The sequence below is a fragment of the Arvicola amphibius genome, chromosome X (assembly GCF_903992535.2).
Source record: "Arvicola amphibius chromosome X, mArvAmp1.2, whole genome shotgun sequence".
In the NCBI taxonomy this organism is placed as follows: Eukaryota; Metazoa; Chordata; class Mammalia; order Rodentia; family Cricetidae; genus Arvicola; species Arvicola amphibius.
The window spans coordinates 42,549,502-42,573,240 of NC_052065.1; the positions used below are offsets into that span (position 1 = coordinate 42,549,502).

Sequence of the window (23,739 nt, forward strand, 5' to 3'; positions counted from 1 at the left end):
TGCTCAGCTCTAACATTCTCATTATATTGCGTTATTCTTCTCCGCCTAAAGTGATCTTCACTGTAACTTCAATACATCTCACATTACATGTTCTCTCTGCCTAAAGCATTCTTCTTCCCTGTTTGTCTGCATAGGTGCTTCCATTTTGGTCTTTAAGTATTTATTCAAAATATTCTCAACAAATCTCTCTCTCTTTCTCTCTCTCTCTCTCTCTCTCTCTCTCTCTCTCTCTCTCTCTCTCTCTCTCTCTCTCCCTCTCCCTCTCTGTTAATCGCTCTCTCACTCTTCTATCAAGGGCACCAACAACACAGTTCCTACCTCCATATTCACACTTCACAAATGTTTTCACTATTTTTATATGTAGCCTTATTGATAATTATCTTTCTGCAATGGAAGATAAATCTAATAATACAGAATAATTTTTGCAGTTCTGTGTTCTAGAAAACAAATTGATGAATACATATATAATATATGTGTGCACATAATTCATGAGCTTATTAATAAAATCCTTGATAAAATTTTGTAGTGTTAGAACTGGTATAGATTCACAGTGTATGTTAATAGTTTACAGTCACTTTTTGATACGAACTAAATAGAGTATAAAATCTCTGAATTGTAGAAATATATATTTCTAAAAAATGTTAACCATTTTGTCTACAAAGTATATATGTATATATGTATATATATATATGTAGACAAAATGGTTATTATAAGCAAGAACCTGAACCATGAGAATATTAATTGTATTAACTAGGATTTCTATGTAGTTATATTAACACAAGCCTTTTAGTTTACTGACTCACCCTAGCCCAAATGCATTACTATGTATAAAAATAGATGGAATTATAAGTAAATATTAATGGAAGTTAAAAGAACCTTATTATTTTATGCAATATGATATATAAAGGGCTGAATATCAATAGAACAGTAAACTTTGATTATTATAATAATAAATGTGTCAAACTATAAAATTATTTTATAGTAGACTATTGCTAAATTTGGTTTATAATTATAGACGTACTAATGCCATGAATTTATGCTATGAATATGGACTACAGTCATTATACTATTTTGTGTACCACATATAAACATTAGTAAAAATATTGTTACCGTTCTTATAATAATAGACCGTCAGGTTGGGTTATCAAGTAAAATAAATATATTATAAAGAAATGTTAATTAAAAGCAAGAATCATACATTTTCTAGGACTATTACATGTCAATAAACATTATTTTTGATCCAATTAAAATTTGGAATTTTAGTATATATACATATATATATATATATATTTATTGGAAAATAGAAAATATAATTCATTTGGATATCATCACACTCTGATTACCACTGGATTTAGTGTGCTATAAGTCACAAAACTTATTTCATGACATAAAACTAAATAATAACAATGAGGTAATTATTTTTTATAAATAAGATTAGATAAAATGTTTCTACTATAAAATAGAAATGGTTGTAATTATCTGTTATCTTATTGTCTGAAGTACCAGTCACTTGATAATATGAGGTCTATCGATAGATCTTTCTAATACAGATCTACAAGAGCAACATCATTCTAAGCAAGACAAGTTTCAGTCATTTACATTAGTTCCAAGAAATTTAAGAGAAAGGAATCCAACTTGAAGATACAGCTTTGATTATAACTATCAAATGATTTTCCTTGCCATTAGATTTTAGTGGTACTTTTAATTTGTATGTTTCAGTTTTCTGTTATGTTTTAAAGAGAAACTAAATAAAATTAAGGATGCTCTGATATTGGAATTGCATGCATTTACTAGATGACTACAAATAATCCGAAGTTTTATTTTGGATACAATGGCTTGGTATCCCTTTTCTTTAGCAAACATTTTTCCAGTGTCTGTTATATGCTAGACAACACAAAACATAAAATAGAAACGGAACATCCACAGCAATCATACAAAAAACGTGATATTTGATAAATCTAATTCACACAATGAAGATGGAAAAAGAACAAGAATTTATGCTCAGCAATTTGACCTCCATTTGCAAAACAACAATAAAAAGTGTAATTTTCTCCAATCCAAATTTCCTTTGTAAATATGGAACAGCAGCTGGGAGGGAGCTCAAACCGTTTTTGTAACAGGGTTGGAAATATTCTTCTTAGCAGTCCTCAAACAAATGGTTAAAAATAATTAAATTGCTCATACCATCTGGGATTCTGATTCGTCAAAGATTACTTAAGATTTTCATTGTATGCAATTTATTCTGAGCAGAGATGAATAAAATGAATCCAAGTATGTATAGTACATTTCCCACTTTCCCTTTTACTATAAAAGCAAGAATATATCTTCATGTTTGCTAAATTATCTCAAAGTTCTTCTGCTTCTACATGAGTCAAATGATTCTCAACATAAAATGGTTATAATATTTTATTTGTAATAATTCAAGTGCACTTGTTCATATATAGACTATTGTATGACATGATTTTGTAAGAAAATATTGTTTTTATTTCTTTATTTAATCTTTTGAGATGAGGTCTATACCCTTTAAGTAACAGACATGTTTAATAGATAACTAAACAAGAGTCTAAGCTGATTGAATTCTTAAATTAGTGCCATAAGCAAAATCATAAATAACATTTTAATTTCTAAAATTAGAATAAAATAAACACAAACATGATAGCTATAATAATGCAAGTAATTTTAATATAAGACCATGAATTATATGAAGACCTAATGTGTATTTCTTTCTAAGTATAACTTATTCAAATTAATTGAAAACTCAGAGCTATTATTAATTGTGTGTTGTGTAGTAATGCATCAATACTTAATGCTAGAATACATTTTTAGGAAAGATGCTAGGGTATTCATGAAAATAAGTTTTCATAATAATCCTTTTGACTAATAGAATGTCTCCATTGCAAACCTTCAATTACTCACCAGTATTTACAATTATTTCCTGCATCATATATAATTCAAAATATGTTAAATGACTAGAATCTAAACAATCACACACATACTTGAAATGTGAAGATTATCAACTGTACTATGTTAATCTTTCTTATTTTCTTTGTCTGGTTTTTCAAGAGAAAGCTTCTCTGTTTAAGAGTCCTGGCTGTCCAGGAACTCAACTTCATAGACCAGGCTGATATCAAACTCACAGAAATCCACCTGACTCTGACTCCCAAGAGCTAGGATTAAAGGCATGTTCCACCACCACTCAGCATCTTTCACATTCTTTAAAAAATTAATTTCATTAAAAAAGGATACAGACAATTGTGTTTCATTATATACATGTATATATGTATATATATATACATATATGTATATATATTTGTCATTTTGACACTCCTCACTCACTTCAGTGGGTATCCTGTGTTGTCCTTCCTTCATGCTACTTTTATTTTATTGCCCTTCTTCTTCTTCTTCTTCTTCTTCTTCTTCTTCTTCTTCTTCTTCTTCTTCTTCTTCTTCTTCTTCTTCTTCTTCTTCTCCGTTTTTTACCACCATGAACACCCTTCTAATTTCCTCTCTCTCTCTCTCTCTCTCTCTCTCTCTCTCTCTCTCTCTCTCTCTCTCTCTCACACACACACACACACAAACATACACACACATGAGAGTGAGAGAGATAAAGATCTATAAGAATCTAGAATCTACACATAAAGTTTAACATGATGATTTCCCATTCATCACTTACATAAATTTCCTACATATTTCATATTTTTATATTTTTATGGCAGAATAACATCCTTATATTATAGACCAAGAATGGCCAAGATAAAAAACACTGATGACAACTTATGCTAGAAAAGATATGGGGTAAAGGGAGCACTGCTGCACTGCTGGTGGGACTACAAACTGGTACATTCCCTCTAGATATTAGTATGGTGATGTCTCAAGAAATTAGGAAACAACCTTCCTCAAAACCCAGCAATACTACTTTAGGGTAAATACCCAAAGGATGCTCAATCATACATTTTTTATCCATCACTTGTGAGCATCTAGGTCAATTTTATGTCTTTGCTATTGTATAGTGCTCTATCAAAGCTGTGCAAGTGCCTTTGTGATATGACTCAAACTCCTTTGAATGTATTTTGAAGAGTAGTACACATGGGTCATATTCTAATTTTTGTTGGCAGATTTTCTCCCATTATTTAATTTCTCTTTCCACTTGTTTAATTGTTTATCTTGCTGTCCAGAAGCCTTTAATTTCACATAACTGACTTTGTCAGTTCTTATGATTACTTCATGTACTATTGGAATTCTTTTCATTCCAACTCTTTCTGGTCTTTACTTGTTCCTTTGTTTGAGACAGGGTCTTCCTGTATAAATCTAGATGGCTAAAAACTTTCTGTGTAGATCAGGGTATCTTTAACCTATGTGCAATCCCTTTGCTGCTTCCTCCAGAAAGCTCTGGTTGTAAGTGCATGGTACCATACCAAATTCCACCCTCTTTGCTCTTTTCTTAAAATACTTTGATTCATTTTCTAAGAATTTTGTACAACATGTTTTAATCATATTCATCCTCTTTTCTACAACTCTTCCTCAATCAATTCTAATTTCCACAAACTTTGTATCTTGTTTTATATTTGTTTGTTTTTGCAAACAATTAGATTTGTTTATTTGGTTTTTAATCATGGCCAATTTGTGGTGTCCAAATATTCATATTTATGTAGCCTTCCACTGGAGTGTTTTTGACTTATATAGGAGCTACACTCAGAGAAAACTGGTCTTTCTTCTAGAAGGTAAGAATTACCAGAAACTCTTATGCTAGTGATAGCATTTTGTACCTAGCAGCTCTATACTGGGACCACTGTGAATCATATGTGTAGTTGCCCTGAGGTGTCCAGAAGACATTGAGTCTTTGTAGCCACCCATCACCCAGTGATTTTACACATTTTATGCCCCTCTTCTGCAATAATTCCTGCAACTAGGGAAGAAGGGTATAATACATATGTTCCCTTTAGTGTTGAGTATTCTGTAGTCTCTCATTTTCTACACCTTGCCAGTTGTTTGTCTCTGTGTTGATCACTATCTACTTCAGACAGAACCTTTCTAATGATGACTCAGAGAAAGCTTATTTTATTGGTTCAGTATCTATTTTGCAGAATAAAAGTAGTTTGTTCCCCCTAGGGCCCAAGAAATTTCTAGCAAAAAGTTCATGGCCCAGTTTTGGTATAATATATGTTTCATCTATTAGAATATGGCTTAATTCAAATCAGAAAGTTTATAGTTACTCCCATAAAATTAATGTTACTTATACGAGGCCAGTAAATAATTACATGCTAGCCCAGTAATGAAGGTTCAGAAATGGGTGAGATTGTTAAGACAGATGAATACTTTTTTCCTCCAGTATTATGAATGCCACCTTCCGTCCCTATGAAATCTATGTACCAGGAGGAAGTTTACAAGTCAGTACCAGGTTAATTTTCCCATGCTCTATGACTGAAGTACACGGTGTCTTCTGAAATAGGGTCTTTACACTCTAGGTTCTGGAGACTAACTAAAAACACTGGTGATATATTTCCTGTAATCTTTCTGAAGCAGCGTTCCTTGGTGTCTCACTGGTCAACAATTCCAAAAGAAGATAGCAGCTTCTAGTAAGAGACTTTTTGTTTGTTACCATGCAGTATAGGGCTGTTGTTATCCTGTTAGTTACCATATCAGTATTTTCTCTAATCTTTAAATGGAACAATAAGACAATATAAAGAAATAGAAAGGTTTATAGGTATGGAAGGAGATAAAATACCCCTATTTTCAGGATATATTATTCCATACTTAAAGTACCCTAAACACTCTATCAGAAAAACCTTGGAAGTGGTAATATTGCTATCAAATTAGCAGAATACAAAAAGGTATGTAAAATTTAGTAATTTTTTTATACAATAGTTAAATCCTGAGAAGTTAACTCATCATACAAGTTTCAAAAGCATATAAGGCATGTAGCAATAAACAGAGCAAGAGGTATAAAGAAACCAGTTAAAGAAGACTGGATGAATTAACATTGTGAATAATGGCTACATTCCCTAAAGTGGTCACAGATTCAACACAATACCTAGTAAATTGCCAATGACTTCCTCACTGAACTAGAAAATGAAATCCTAAAATATATAATGAAACACTAAAGCATCAAAATACCCAAGGAAATCATAAATATAAGTAACAGTATTGAAATTATCATAGGAACTGACTTATACTTTTGAACTATTTTGACAAAGATAACTTTATGCTGGCCGTCATAATACATGTAGACTAATGGAGTAGAATGAATGATTCAAAAATTAACCTGTGCAGCTATACTTACATAATTTTGTTTAAAAACAACAAAAAACATAAAAATGGCAGTGTCTCACCAAATGATGTTAGGTAAATTAAGATATAGTTCAGCTGATTACCTCAGATGTATTTGAATCTTCACAACATGGATCACTCTTTGCTGTATTCTACCATCTCACAAAATGCAGAGTGCAGAGAAACTCTATACATTACCTACTGCAGTGCCCAATAATATCTGCAATATTCTTATAGCCATCTCCATTATAGTCTATACTATCAGCCCCATCTTTATATCACTTTCTGTAATCTGAAAGTATATATATATATATATATTCCTACTTCCTTACATTTTTCTCCCCACTGTTTGAGTATAGGTGAATGGAGTGGCCTTGTTAACTATCTCCTCAATATATGGGCTCACCCCTAGCAGATCAGATGTAAGATGAATGAATAAATGAATGGCATCAATCTGTCATTCTGTAAAATTTGAAATTCCCTATAGTCTTAAATTACTTAATCTCTATTCTCTTTTCAGTGATGCCCAAGTGCTATTCAACCATAATCAGAAGATTTCAGTAGTAAATAAGAAATATAGACACAAAATGTTGGAGATTTTCACAGACTACATTAGTAGGAAATGTGTTTATTCCTCACTTAAGGCTTCCTACAGTTTTAGAGATATTAGAGTGAATTATATAGAGATTCTTTTCTTTCATTTTATTACTATTGTTTCTATAGTGCTACTTGATATAACAAGTGAAGGATGAAAACATTGGATAGTTCTCTTAATTTTTGGAAGGTTTTTATTGGTCCATAGTACACTATGTTAACACAAGACCAATATGGACAAACGAATTCAGATGAACATATACTATTCCAACAAGGATCTAGGCTAGAAACGTGAATGAGGAAAGGAAAGCATCAAAACCCAATATTACATATAATTTTTATGAGCATTTGTACTGTGAATAGTCATCCTACAAGATTAATTCACTGTAATGAAATTGGAATTTTTCTTTATCTCATATAAGGAAGAGATATAAGACAAACAGCATGCAGAGAGAGTATAATTAAAGTATCCCAATTCATCTGTAATATATGCTCAAAATAACTACAAAGAATCAATGTAACAACATGGTAATTTCTTACTTATAAATTCCATTCTTTAGATATAAATGATTTTTTAACAATATAATGAACTTATGATAGCATTATATGCAAGAAAATGCAAACACTAAATTAATTTAATCTGAGACAAATGTGATTTTTTTCTATGTCATTTCCAAATTGGAAAAAATGAGTTTAAAAGTTGGGCAAATATAATTTTTTATGTTAATATTAATAAATTCCTTTGCAGATCGTTATAACGAAAAAATACTTAACATAGCTCTTTTGCAGAGTACAAAATGTAAAAACATTCATCGTCTTACTCAGTGTTCTTTCAAAAAAGGTAATTTGTACAGATACAAAATGTAAGCACAGTAAATCAGTATTCCAGGAACTTTTGAGAAGTAAAAATAGCATGGCTTCTGGGTAAGCACTATACTACACTGAATTTCCAATTAGAATTTGAAAGCAAAGTATACAACTAATACTTCAATTAATTACTATTTCAGTATATCTAATAGAAAGTGTATTATATGAAAATGTTTTCTTCAAATTAAATTTTGTAAATTCTCTGAAGATCAGTAGATACTTACATTGTAATTCTTGCTTACATTTTTATATTACAAAATTTCAGTGATAATTCTTTCCTGGAACACTGACAGAACAAGATAGTTCAGGCGAAATTACCAGGTTGATAATGTGGAGTACACTAATTCCAAGATGTCATCAAGCACCAAAACCTCTAAGAATCTAGTATATTTGGTGTAAGAGGAAATGATTTTCTTCAATGACCATAAAGAGATTTGATGGTCTGTATACAGGTAAAGTATATTTATGCTAAAAATATTATCAAATACGATAGGCTCATTATGCACAGCAACATTTCTATTTTGAAAATAAAAATATCATTCTTATGACTTATCTTATTTTGAGAGAATGTCTGATAGCAGCTCCAAATACAAAACAAACAAACAAACAAAAACAAAAAACCAGGACACCTCTGGACTCGAAACTGTACCTGCAAACTAGCTCCCGTTTTTTTTGTGAAAGGACATTTCAAGTTTTTAAATATATGTTTTTCTCTCTGAATATGGAGATAGGTCTAATAAATTTAATAATCACATTTTTCTATATTTAGTTGTGAAAGAGAAATAAGAAGTGACCAAAATGGGAAATAATAGGAAGTTAAATGAGTGGGGAACACATGGTCATTAGGCATTCTTTAGCATTGGACAATGCCAAAAGAAAGGGGAAGAGAGACAGGAAGGGGTAGAAGAAGATAAAATGAAAGAGAATGTTCCATTAGATTCATCTATATTTTTGAACAATTCATTTTATTTTTGTAGTTATTCTTTGCAAATAATTTAATAAAACTCATACATCTCTACCTACTTATGCATAAAAGTGAATAATAAATAATGAAATATTATTAGCATACAGCACGAACTACTGCTGTACATGTACGTTTCTCTTTGTGAACGTGCAACATACATACAGATCCATATCACATATGCTGCATACTATAAAGCTATTAATATTGTTGTGCATAGCCATACAAATGTTAGTTTGTAAATATGCAGCACGATTTTGAGAAAATGCCTGAGGACATTCATTTGTATTTTATTTCCTATATTTTAACTACATTCCAAAAATAAAATCTTTTTTTAATTCTTCGTTTTTACTGCAGAGATGTAAAGTTATTTTGAATGTTAAAAGGAGTCTAGACTATTGGCTAATTATTATGTGCTGTTTTCAATTATACCTTAAATTGCATAAAACTATTGCCATATCTCAAGATTTTTTACACCTTGACTTTAGAAACATAGTTTTATCTTCTTTCTTTTAATTTGATTTTAAAAATATATTTGAGAATTTCATATATAAGTCCTATATTTATATCATTTCTGCCCCTAGAACAAACACCTTTACCCATTGAGTCATAACTACAACCTTAGAAGCCATCTATGATCTTTTTTTTTTTTTTTTTTTTTTTGGTTTTTCGAGACAGGGTTTCTCTGCAGCTTTTTTAGAGCCTGTCCTGGACCTAGCTCTTGTAGACCAGGCTGGCCTCGAACTCACAGAGATCCGCCTGCCTCTGCCTCCCGAGTGCTGGGATTAAAGGCGTGCGCCACCACCGCCCGGCACCATCTATGATCTTTAATATGCTTTTTAGCACAGGAAAATTGTCCCTTCTAATTAAAATATATGTACCACCTTATCTTTCATGTCATTATATACCTACTCTCTTATAGCCAGTGTCTGTGCCTCTGAGCTTATTTGTTTAATTCTATACTTTATTCTTAGCTATAGCTTTCTTCATCTAGTAGACTGTCCAGAACTTCCATTTTAGTTTAGCCATAACTATTCTCTTCTATCAAATCATCATCATGAAAACTTTTAAAAAAATAGAGCAAATTGACTTTCTGTCACTACACTCAGTTTATGGGCTGTCATTTAATTTTTATCAGAAATCTTTACTATTTCCTCTAGTGCATCTTCCTTGGACCCAGCTTTTTATCTCTCTTTGTATCCATGCAATTCTTGAAATTCTTAGTTTTTATCATGCTTAAGTGAAAGAGTATGATTTTTTTTTATCAAAAGTGAATTCAAGTTAAAAGGTTTTGTTGAAGGATCATAGAATAAGAGGCAATAATAACAATGGAATATTTTTCTAATGAAGAGTAGTTATAACATTTCCAGTGAAAATATGAATAAAACACATACCTGTTTTGTCAAACAAATGCATGTAGTGATGATTCCATTCTGTTCGGTAATTTACCAAAGAAACAAGTATTTACTCATTGTGAACTCAAGCAGAACTTTTTTCAGTTGGCTCTAATAACCACCCAACATAGACATGTAAAAATTGTCAGCTCTGTAATTTCTGTCTCTTTTTGTGTCAAAAATTAACATATTTTTCACATGCCTTCTAATTTATAATTTATGTTCCTCCATGTGAATCTTTATAAACTGAAGTCCTTGATGTTTGTAGTCTACTGGATTTGAGAAATTATTCATGACTTTTTCAGGCTAAGTCTGTTCATCTGAGAAAAGATAGTGAACACATATATATGATGCACCTTTTCACTTCCTCAATGTTTTCATTTTTGTGTTTGCATACACATGTGCACATACAATAAAATTTATTCATTTGGCACAGTTTACACTAGGTGCTTTTGTTTATAAACCTTGATCTGGGTTGAGAGATAAATTGCACATGTAGGCTCGAAGTACATATAACAAAAGTTACTGTTGATCAAAAAGCCAAATAGCTGTATTATAAAAATGAATTAAGTGACTTATACAATTTGCATTTCAAACTACTTAATAACCAGTCTTAATCAACATTGTAAGATAATTATCAATGCAGTTGTTGGAATTGATATCTTCTGATAGCTGTAGTGTCAAAGTTCCTCACCAAACATATAGACATACATACACACGCACACACACACACACACACGCACACACACACACACACACACACACACACACACACACACATATATATATATATAAAGTAATTTTTCATAAAATAGGTTTTGATCATCGTTCTCCTTTCCCAATTCTTTCCACTTCTTTCCAACCAGAGTTTTTGGGTTGTTTTGATTTATTAAAATCTGAATACCCTGTTACATTTTAATCTAATGATATATTTATAAAGGAAATAATTATTTTATTTGATTTTTTGTTGTTGTGGAGTAATATGGAGTTCACATCAAGATTTTTTATGACTACAGGAGTACCAGAAATCATATTATATTGTTTATATTGCTACAGAATGATTAGGATTGGAAATTATCACAGAACATATTTGGTTATTTATCATATTTATGAAGACAATGTAAGAGAATTTTAGGCTAATTATTTCCATGCCTTTTGTAATGATGGAATTGTCTTCTGCCAAACTCTTTTTATGAGGCTACAATTACCCTGATACTCAAACCATAGAAAGACATTACTAAGAATGAGAATTACAGACCAATCTCACACATGAACATTGATGCAAAAATACTTAAAAAAATACTGGCAAATCACGTCCAAGAACACATTAGAACCATCATTCACCATGATCAAGTCGGCCTCATCCAAGAGATGCAGGGATGGTTCAACATATGAAAATATGTCAATGTAATCTACAATATAAACAAGCTGAAAAATAAAAACCAAATGATCATCTCATTAGATGCCGAAAAAGCTGTTGACAAAATACAACATCCCTTCATGATATTCTTTATTTTCTTATTATCTGGACCTTGGCCAATTACTATTAATCACCACCCAATGCAAGTAGAACCTTTGTTGATAAAGACTGAGAAATGCATTGACCTATGTGTTTAACAGCAATCGAAGTTTATCTATTACTATTACCATTAAGCAGAATAATACCAATAAGTTTCTCCTAGGCCCTATGACCTATCTAGAGACAGGTTCTTAGTCTCAATATGAGTGCTAGGTATAAATTTTATCATATTGAATTGGACTTAAATGCAAACAGAGAGTAGTTGGTTGCTCCAATAATAGTTGTTCCACTATTATACTATTAGGCATTTTTCTTTGCCAGGATAGGCATCTTTATAGCTCACAAGGTTCTCAGATGAGAAAGATTAATGATTGCTTTTCTCATCTAGTAGTATAATTCCTTCCAACAATATGGAGGCTAGACAGGGAGGATGAGGCTTCAAGGTCAATACCAACTTGGTTTCTACGTGGTCTGTGACTCAAGAGTGTGCTGTCATCAGAAATACTGTGTGGCAGTCAGTTCTGAAGAACAACTAGTAACATTGGAATGTATTTTTAAGGGAGGCTGTCTATCGGATTTCATTGACCAACAACTCTAAAAGAGTTAACCCATTTCTGGTACTGGGCTATTTATTTGTAAGCTTTTGGGATTATAGGGTGACTCTAATGTGTGTGTGTCTTAGTAGTAGTGAATAGGTTTCCATGTAACTCTTTTGAAAGAAGTTCATTAGTCCTAGTTATCCTTCTACCTTGTCCCTCCTCTATACTGCCCTCCCATTCCCATTCGGTTTTAACACTTCTTATTCATTAAGACCAGCTAAACCTTTATACTGCTGCTTTGTATCTCACTCCCCTCTAAATCCTCCCTTGGCTTTTTGCAACATTCTTAATTTCTATGTGTATTCCAGATGAAACATACGTATCTGAAGATTCAAGGCTAGCATTCACAAAAGAGAAAACAAGCAAGGGTTGTTTTTCCGAATCTGCATATCTTTCTTTAGAATGATTATTTCCAGATTGATCCATTTTTCTGTAATTTTAATAATTTTGTTTTCCTTTATAGGTGAATAACAGTCCTCTGTGTAAAGATACCACATTTTTACTATCTATGCATCAATCACTGGGCATATAAGCCATGTCCATAACCTGACTGTTGTGAATAAGGGAAACAGTGTAGATTGATGGACAATTATTACTATAGTAGGATGCAAGTCTTTGGAATTAGGCTAAACAGTGATGTCTCTGGATAATGTGGTAGATCTGAGTTTTACTTTTTTGGGAACATCCACACTGAAATGCATAGTGGCCGAAGTACCTTTCGTTCCCAACAGCCATTCTTTTTTCTCCACATCTACACCATCATTTGTTTTTCTTTTGTTGTTTTGTTGTTGTTTGTCTGTTTGTTTGTTTCTTGAGACAGTTTCTCTGTGAAACAGCCCTGGCTGTACTGGAACTCAATCTGTAGACCAGCGTTACCTTAAACTCACAGAGCTCTGCTTGCCTCTGCCTCTGGAGGGTTGGGATTAAAGGCATGCACCACTATTGCCTGGCTCTTTGATGCTTTTTTTGGATCTTAAGTCATTTGATTAGGGTATGATGAAATCTCAAAGTAGTTTAAATTGACCAAGCTGAGAAGGCTCCCACAGAGCCCGTCCATGAAGAACAATCAGAGCCCAGAGCCATTGTCCTTTGCTTCTCAGTCAGCCCCCGCTGTTGGCCACATTCAGAGAGACGGGTTTGGTCACATGATCCATCAGTCCCATTCCAACTGGAGTTGGTGATCTCCCATTAGTTCTGTCCCACCGTCTCCATGAGTGAACGCACCCCTCTCGTTCCTGACTTTCTCCCTCATGTTCTCGCTCCTTCTGCTCCTCATCAGGACCTTGGGAGCTCGATCACCTTCCTGGACCTGGGGGGAGTTGAGAGGACCTTGGTCTTAGCATAGAGTTGGGAACCCTGATGGCTCCTTGGCCTTGAGAGGGAGGGAGGGGAGGTATGGGTGGAGGGGAGGGGAGGGAAGGGGGAGAAGGAGGGGAGGGAAGGGGGAGGATGAGGGAAGGGAGGGGGGAGGAGGAGGGAAGGAGATGGAAATTTTTAAATATAAAAAAAATAAACCATGAGGAAAAAAAAAGTAGTTTAAATTGGCATCACTGTGGTGGCTAAGAATGTTGAATTATTAAAATATTTTAGGTCACTTGTATTTCGTCTTTAAGAATATCATATAGCCGGGCGGTGGTGGCGCACGCCTTTAATCCCAGCACTCGGGAGGCAGAGGCAGGCGGATCTCTGTGAGTTCGAGACCAGCCTGGTCTACAAGAGCTAGTTCCAGGACAGGCTCCAAAGCCACAGAGAAACCCTGTCTCGAAAAACCAAAAAAAAAAAAAAAAAAAAAAAAATATCATATAATTGCATACCCCATTGTTTAATTGGGTTGTTTGCTTCCTTGATGTTTAGTTTTTTTTCTTTATTTTTAGTTTTTTGTATATTATAGATGCTAAACCTGTATTAAATATAAAACTGGTAAAGAGATTTTCTCTTCTTTTTTAACTGTTGTTTCATTCAAACAATGATTTTTTTTTATAAAGAAGCTTTTTAGTTTCCCAAGGTCCAATTAATTAAGCATTTGTCTTAAAGCATGTACTATCATGGTTTTGTTCAGAAAGTTATTTCCAGGGTCAGTAAATTCAAATACATTCCCTATTTTTTCATGTCAGATTCAGAGTATCAGGTCTTACGCTAAGGTCCTTCATCCATTTGTGGTTAAATGTTGTGTGATGTGAGAGAGAAGCATGAAGTTATTTTTAAAAACCTACTGTGTGGTGGTTGTTATGTATAAGATTTTCTCTCTCTCTCTCTCTCTCTCTCTCTCTCTCTCTCTCTCTCTCTCTCTCTCTCTCTCTCTCTGTGTGTGTGTGTGTGTGTGTGTGTGTGCGGTATAAATTACCCAGAATATAAAGCCTGTTGCTAAAGTTTCTATTTTATTTGTTATATTTGTTAAGGTGGGTAATGTGTGTTGTCTCTTTCTATTGGTATTTTTCTGAGATTTTTTTCTTATTTCTCTCCCAAACCATAATTAGTGCTTAAAATTCTACCAACTTAGTATTTTGTTCAGTCATTGAAATTCCTTATTAAAATGCAAATGTTGTCCTTTGAAGGATAATCACTTTAAACCAGTAACTCATATGCAAAATTTGGTTTACAGATGGATTAGGTGTAATTGAGCTTGACCCTAAGGAATTAGGTAGGTTTTATAGTGTAGAAAGGAAGGATCTCCAAGAGACAGGCTATTCAGGAGATGCAACAAGACTTTTCATACAGGATACTATACCTGTACTATACCTGAATAGTACCTGTACCACCTGGCCTCTGAGACATAACGTTTACCCCAAACCATACAAATTCAACTTAACTTGTATTCCTCTTTCACTTACATACTGTCCTCAAGAAATTCATTCTCATTTTAGAAAATATGAAATGCAGCAATAAAGGATGATTTGCACAGTGTTTTCTGTATGCAAGGGGATTTTATTTGTTTAAATAAGCAGGTAAAATTTTGTAATTTTAATATTTTTCATATATAATTGATCTAGGGGAAATAAATAATAATGTGTCCTTGATATTATTTTAATGATTTAAAGAAGGTAACTTGCCTGGCTTTGAAGACCTTTAAAATCGGGAGCTTAAGAAACTTATCTTTCCCAATGCCATTTCATTTGTCACTCATCAATGTGAATAGAAAACCTGTAATCATACTTTGCACTTATGAAACACTTTGCTAGTACTCTTAAATAATATACAATATTTAATAATGACATTCTGAAAAAACAATCAGTTAAAAATAAAAAGATTTCATGTATACACAAAAATTATTTGGTTGTTAAAATTTATTATTTGTAATCTTGGAGATCAAACCCAGGGACTTCTCTACCTTATCTAGCCAGTACTCCAGCGATATTTTACATTGAAATAAAATGAAATTAAACTTAAAAAAAAAAAGATTTCATGTGAGCACTCACACAATGTAATGTCATTGCTTATTTTAAATATGAGTATTTGCTCTGTATTTGAAGGTTTGATATATCTTCACTTTTATTTTTATATCAATACTAATTAAATAGCAAAATTGATACCATCACTGTTTCTTTTCTAGGGTAATAATTTTTGTTAGTTATGGGATATTTTGACATCTTTTCTCTTATATACACATTATATAATGATATACATATGTATATATATAGAAAGTCATCGTAGTTATATATATGATAGTTTTCATATAATGAGTATATATATATATATATATATATACATACATACAGAGAAAGAGAGAGAGAGAAGAGAGAGAGAGAGAGAGAGAGAGAGAGAGAGAGAGAGAGGGAAAGTCATCATAGTATGGCATATGGTATCCCATTTTTCTTCTTGAGTCTCTTTGACCCAACTGTGGCATAAATAATTTAATTGTCCCTGGCATTTAAAGAAGTGTGAAATCCTTTAAATAATAGCAGAAATTGTTTTGTTTAATGAATAAATATAATGCATAATTTTTTCAACAGAGCTGTTAATATCATAGTTAGATGGCCTTTCAAGAAACAAATTTAAAGGAGTGTAAGATATGTGATAATTAAATTTTCAGAGGCACCAACTTTAGTAAATCATAAATGATGTATGTACCTACCTAAATGACTCAAATAATCAACTATTTTTGACCTAAAGATTGTAAATATTGGTATTTTTCCTAAAACAATCTTTTGTAAACACTGCTTAGACAATCTATTTCTAAATAAAAATAGAAGTTTTGAGTTTGCCTTTACATATTATTTTTATTGTTAAGAGAAAAATGAGGAAAGTATTTCCTTTGTTTATATATATTTAGTAACAGTAATAGAAAAAGACAAGAAATATGGTTTCTTGTGGCAATTGCATGCTTCCTATTTAGATATGCAAGTCTGTAATAATATAAGGTGGTAAGAAACATTAACATAAACAAGTCAATTTTCAAAAGGTTAGACAGGATTTGCACACATCAGAATTCAGAAGGATATAATTACTTAAAGCATAGTTAATGAAATTCAAATCAAAAGGCTTAATGTGACTATGAGTGCTTGAATTTTGCATAAAGAAGAGAAAATGAACACGATACTTCTAATTACACTGACTTTTTAATGACTGTCTGAACTTTTTATGAAACCAAGCTGAAAGATATTCAGTGGATACATTTTATACATATAATACCTGCATATCTCTGTCAAAAAAGAATATACATTTAAGGAACAAATAAAAATCAGAGCGAAATAAAATTATGATTTATCTTTATATATTCAAATTATCACATGTTGGAAAAATGTTGAGTATTACAGCACATTTATATATTCCAAGTTTATTAAACACATTTTTTTTTCAAAAATGAGTCAGCTATTTCCTAGTGAAATTGAAGAGTTATCGGCATTATTATGATTTGTCTAAAAAACTCAAAAGATCTCCCTGTTTTCTACTGTTCAGCTGATCATTACTCTTAAAATTTGGCACTATATTGTGTCTGGATGCTATGTGTTAAACTAATAGAAGTGAAAAGTGTTCTGTAAATTACACATAATTAAGTATATTCAAATTAAAAAAACTTTTAAAATTTTCTTTTAAAATTCTAGTTGTACTAATATGCACTAAAATTAGAAATACTTTTTGGGGTACAGTCAGAATATCATATTTTTGTCATGGATAAAATTAAAAATAAGAAAAAATATTTTTCCACATTGATGGTTTAGGAGATTCATGATTATAGTCTTTCATATTCAGGGGCTTTTAATGTTCTATCATTCATTTTTCTCAAATGATTTTATCAGTTGTAAAATTTTAATGCTTAGAAATGTTCATGACCATCTTTTACTTCCATGTCTGAGCATGTGGTGAAATCTAGTGGCTTAATTATTCTGTTTTTGTGAGTATGCATGAATTGTTTGAAAGAGTTTTCGACTGTTAGTCTTGGTAATAATCACAATATAGATATTAACTTACCTTCTCTTTCTTATCATTAATTGAATAATATTTCTTTGAACAATTACTTCATATTAGTAAATTAAAGGAAACATTCCTGAATTAGATGTAATGTTTTAGCTATTTAAAAAATAAAATTTGACTGTCACAAAACATTTTGCTAAGTCTTTCATTTAAGTACAGGTGAAGAGTTTTGTGATAAATGTTTGGCTAACACACACAAACAAGTAGAGAAAGGCAGAAGTGAAAACCCAGGATCTGTGAAATAGCCTAGAAGGTAAAGGAAGCACTTGCTACCAGGCTCAGGATCTGACTTCTAGCCCTGCAACCTACATGCTGGAAGAAAGAAGTGCAATGACTCACTCCAGCAACTGGTCTTCTGACTTCCATATATGCACTATGGCGCACATACACACACATCTTCATACATACATTCAAATAAATTAAATGGAATGGAAATTTAAAAATAAAGCCAAGGATTGTCAGCTGATTGGTTTCTTTGAACCACAGTTAAAGAGTTTACTTCACAGCAAATCTTATTTTTTAGAATTCTGAACTTTTGTGCTCTGCATTTAGAACTAATTATTATTAATGCCAATTCCATTTAATTTAAAGCGTCTTCATGAAAATCAAAACATAATTAGCTACAAGCACCAAAAATTAAAATAGTCAGTTGTAAAATTAACCCTTTGTTACATATACAGGAGTCTCAAAATGCAGGTTTACTTAGTGCCTCCTTATTCACCGTAGTTGATGTTTTAGTTAATACACTCGCTGAATTTAACTTACAATTTCTACATAAGAATTTAAGTAGCTGCTAACATCTAAAATGTCTGTAATGAACATGAGGAAAGTAAGTGTCAATCAGGGCACACACAAACAAATATCTGAAAAATGCATTTAAGAAAAAATGCAACGAAACGTACATCAAAACATTTTTGAATTAGAAGTATTTTAAATTTTTACATGAGGTTATGTTGTTTTTACATATTTTGATGTTCTAATTTCAAAATAACCATCATTGAAAAAGAAGGTGAATAATTATTAAAACATAAAAATTGCTTTTTACCCTATATTCAACACTAATAACAAAAATATTTAAAAACAGGTGTTAAAATACAAAGAATTGTACCATTATATAAATGTAAGAAATTCTCATTTACTTACATGATGAAAAGTTTTCTCATGGATGTTAAAGCAGTCAATTCAAACAAGGAAGACAAACTCTAACTTCAAAATATTAAGAACAACATAGTTGCCTCTCTAGTGGTATGCATGCATGTAATAACAAAGTTGTTTGACTTTTTATGTAAATTCTCCTACATAGTTTTGAACCCAATTTGTCACTACAAATTTCACATTTAAATACCCTACTCAATTATTTATATATGTAAGAGTATATATATTTAAATTACTGAAATGTTTGATTTGAATTGCAGAAATAAACTTTAGATTTTAAAATTTATGGTTAAATACTAAATTGTCTTCATCAAACTCAAGCTCAACGTTCTCTCATCATTTTAATTGCATGTTAGAAATGTATATGTTATCATTTCATTGATGATGAAATAATGTGTCAAGAATTTGATTTAAATATAACCGATTCCATAATTTGTATGTCATTTTAAATGGACTTCTGCAATTCTGAGTTTTCTACAATTTAGTTAGATGAGACAAATAAATTAGAATAATTTTTACTAGTATGTCATACAAAAAGTGATTTTGAAATTCCCAGGTCTGAGAAATTAAAGTAGATAAACTAATCTGCTTTTAGTTTTAATAGTATAGGAGCTGAGTATGGTATGGGATCCCAAATTCCATTTAATCATGTTATTGAAAAATGTGCATGGCTCTGTCAAAAAACGCAGCAAGAAAGCATTTTGTTAGCATGGTATTGTCTGAACCTCCTTAGAGACCCTGCCACTGAAGCCCTCAGCTGACCCCATCAACAGGCAGGTGGCAGTTGATCAATTGAGCACAAAGTTACTGAAAGAATAATTTCAATTACCAGAGTGTTGTTGCCTATACTGTAGACAGAAAAGAGCAGAGGTCATCCATCTTCCTGAATTTGCATGCCAAGTTGCCATTTAGTTATGCTTTTATAAAGAATAAGGAAATAAGTACTACTGGCAAACTCCAAAAAGGCCTGAAGCTTTTTACCATCTGTGACATTTGGAAAACCAATTCAAGAAATGTACGACGCAAGACAGACATTCTAGATTTGGGGGAATTTCTGGAAAAATTGGAATCCTAAAATCAACCGAACTTGTTGGCAGTTAATTAGCTGATACTTTAATATCAAGCTAACAATGAAACCTAGAGCCAAGTCTGCATCCTGAGCAAAAGGTACATATAGTCTCAGTCAAACCATTTTGTGAGTCTTGTACCTCAATCAACACTAGGAGAAAGAAGTAGTATTTCTTTCTCATGAATGAGCAAAAGTTAAAATTAAATTATTAACTTCTTTTTCTGATATTTTGCTTTTTTAGAGTCCAACTAACTTCCTCCCAACCCTATGACTGGCCTTTCTTCTTTTATTTGGAATGCTAACATGTGTGGAACTCATCAAAAATATTTTAGAAGATGAAAATATATGTATAGAATGCATAACTATTTTACAAGATGTCGTGATGTGATTTTTACCCATTTCCAGCTCTCTTCCAACTGTATACTGGAATTGATATAAAGTCAGCAAATTCCTTTTTTTTATTCTTAAAGAGCTAAAAAATGTTCTTTTGTATATCTGTACCAGCATACTCTCCATGAAGGAACAATGGTAGTGACGACAGAAGATATGCCGCTGGATGTTTCTTATGTGCCTTCTACTTATTTGACTGAGATCAGTTATATCTCACAAGCTCTATCAGAAGTCGAACAACTTCTAAATGCTCCTGAACTCTGTGCTAAGGATTTTGAAGATCTCTTCAAGCAAGAGGAGTCTCTTAAGGTAAAAGCACAGAGTTTTCTTTGAACTTTACTAGATGATTATTACACAGTGAAGAAACTTATTCTTGCAATTCTTTAAAAAATATAAGATTTATATTTAAGATGTGAATTAGAAATGCTCTCCAATAATTAGTGTTGGAACGTGGCTTTCCAAAATACTGTACTAGACAGAAATAATAGATCATAGATTCACTCTGAGATGAATTATGAAGGTAGATGCGTTAGAGTTTCTTCATAAATAGTATATTACTTTACTTTATCTTCTCCCAATGGGAAACTAAATGCAATTTAAATCTATTTTACATTGCCTTGGTTACTCTTTCTTCGTATAATGTACATATTCCATTTCAAAGTCATTTCAAACAAATGAATATTAGACTGTAATTGAATAAGATCTGACTAAAATAAGCCAGGCATGGTGACATATACCAGGAACACAACATGTGAGGAAGATGGAGGGGGGTGGTAAATGTTCCTTAAGCACTTTCTTTAAAACCACCAGCCAAAGGCTTCTTATCAAACTGAGCCTCTTCCAAACAGCAGTCTGTTACTGAGTTCTCAACTGTGACAAATCATGGTAAGGTAATAAGCTATGAATTTTAGTAGGCAGTGTATAGAGAGATAAGTGAATGCATTATCTAGAAAAACGTTCATAAAATGTGTGTCTTAAGATAGTTTTGCAATCTTAAACTTTACATTCAAAATGAAATATTATTGTATAGCCACAGCTTGACATTTGCCAGAACAATCAGCCGAATGTTGTAAACCGATGAGTTTGGTATCAGCATCATATATTAACTAAAGTATTTTATTTGCTAAATGATTTCTTGGAAGCTCATTTCATATTATACTTTGTCTGCACAAGTAAACAAATAGAAAGTACTGTTTGTTTTGGGAATCATCATTTCAATATCTTGAGTGACTTGAATTTAATGTCATACATTAAATCAAATAAGCTATAAAATTACACACTAAAATGAGAGCTTCCTGGATATCTGGATCCAGTCCATCTGCTTCACTATGGTGCTGTTATCTTACGGTCTTTGCAGTAAAAGTCAAAAGCTTTATGTGCGCAGTGAAGAGAAGCAGCTCAAACGTTGAATATAGGAGAGTTCCCTGCATTTCTGTCGTTATTCACATTAACTAATCTCTTCTGACAGCACAGTTGTAAGTTCATTATTGTCATTCAACATGCAAATCATTACACTATAATCTAATGTTCTTTAATTTTCATCTCAATAGACATAGTGGTCAGAAGAGTAGTGATTCCTGAACTTAGTAAGTTGCATGCTGAATATCTTTGATCAGTACCTCCTTTTTTGAATTATTATTTAATTTTAGCATTCCAGACTGCAGTTCCCCTCAACTGCCAGCCCCCTCCCCCACCTCTCCTTTGCGCCACCCATCTATCCAATTCTCCCTCCCTTTTGAAAAGGGACACGACCCTTCCACGGAATCAATAAAACATGGCATATCATGCGGCAGTAAGAGTAAGCACCCTCCCCTTGTATTATGCTGGGCAAGGCAACCCCAGTGTGAAGGGTAGGGACCCAAGAACCTGCAAGTAGAGACAATCTCTTGTTCCCACTGTTAGGAAATTCCAGAATAAGATTAGGCTACACAACTGTAACATATATACATACTGCCTAGGTCAAAACCCTGCAGGCTCCCTGGATGTGCATCTCAGTCACTGTGAAGTCTGACTTAGTTGATTGTGTGGGGTTTTTTTTTTGTGGTGTCTTTGACCCCTCTTGTTCCTACATTCCTTTCCGCTCTTCTTCCATAGGATTCCCAGAACTCAGCCCGATGTTGAGCTATGGGTCTTGCATTTGTTCCCATCAGTTGATGAGTGAAGACTCTCTGATGACAATTGGGCTAAACACCAGTCTATGAGTGTAGGAGAATATCATTAGGCATCTTTACAGTGATTTTTTTTCTTTTTGTTAGTCATATTTGGTTATATCCTAGATCTCTGGGCTATCGAACTCTGTGCCCTGGCACTCTGGGTAGGATTAGGGGTGGACTCACTCTTGTGGCATTGTTATCAGGCTGTACTGGTTATTGGTCACAGGAGATGGCCGGTTCAGATTATGTATCCTCTACTACTAGGAATCTTAGCTAAGGAAATTCCTTTATTTTCCTGGGAGTGTCCCTTGCACTAGGTAACTGCCTCACCAGGAAATTTATACTATTTCTCCTTCCCAGGGAGATCGACGAAGTGCCCCCCCCCCCCATTGAGATCTTTTTTTTTTACATAGCTTCTAGGTTTGTGGGTTGAAACATGACTATTCTTTACTTTACATCTAATATTCACTTATAAGTGAATACATACCATGTTTGTCTTTCTAGATAAGGCTTTCTTCACTAAGGATGATTGTTTTCAATTTCCATCCTTTTGTCTGAAATTTCATGAGGTCATTGTTTTATCAGCTCAGTAACACTCATTACTGAGCAATAGTAATTGTGTAAATGTACCAGATTTCTTATCCCATTCGTTATCTGAGTGCTATCTGGTTGTTCAAGGTTCTGGCTATTATGAATAATGCTTTAATAACCATATTTGAGCAAGTGTCCTTGAGGTATGTTGGAGCATCTTTTTGGATATAGATGAAGAGTGGGGTTAGCTGAACATGTTGGATAGGTTGAATCCCAATTTTCCAAGAAACTTCCATATTTGATTTTCAAAGTGGAAGTGCAAGTTTGCACTTTCAATGGCAATGGAGGAGTGCATCCCATATTTCATGTCCTTGCCAGGAAAGCTGTCACTTGTGTTTTAGATCTTAGCCATTCTGACAGGTGTAAGAGGGAATAAAAAGTCAATTTGATTTGCATTTCCCTGATAACTAAGGATGTTGTACATTTGTTTATAATGTCTGTCTTGAGGTTTTTATATATTTTGGAAATTAGCCCTCTGTTAGATATGGATTTGATAAACATATTTTCTATTTTGTAGGCTGCCATTTTGACCTATTAAAAGTGTCCTTTGCTTTACAGAAGCTTTTCAGTTTCATGAGTTCCCATTTATTAATTATCTATCATAATACCTGTACTATATTCTCTTAAGAAAGTTGTCTCCTGTGCCAATGGGTTCAAGACCCATTTCTCACTTTCTCTTCTATCAGGTTCAGTGGTCTGGATTTATGTTGAGGTTTGAATCCAACTGGTCTTGAGTTTTGTGGAGGATAATAGGTGTTTTTCTACATG

General features: G+C 32.7%; 1 protein-coding gene across 1 annotated transcript in view; it reads left to right on the forward strand.

Annotated features, from left to right (window-relative positions):
- The window catches only part of Dmd (dystrophin), a 1,847,711-nt gene that overhangs the window by 597,353 nt on the left and 1,226,619 nt on the right, over positions 1 to 23,739 (forward strand). Inside the window, 1 exon segment of the mRNA XM_038316167.1 lies at positions 20,342 to 20,536. Coding sequence (XP_038172095.1) covers positions 20,342 to 20,536 — 195 coding nt within the window.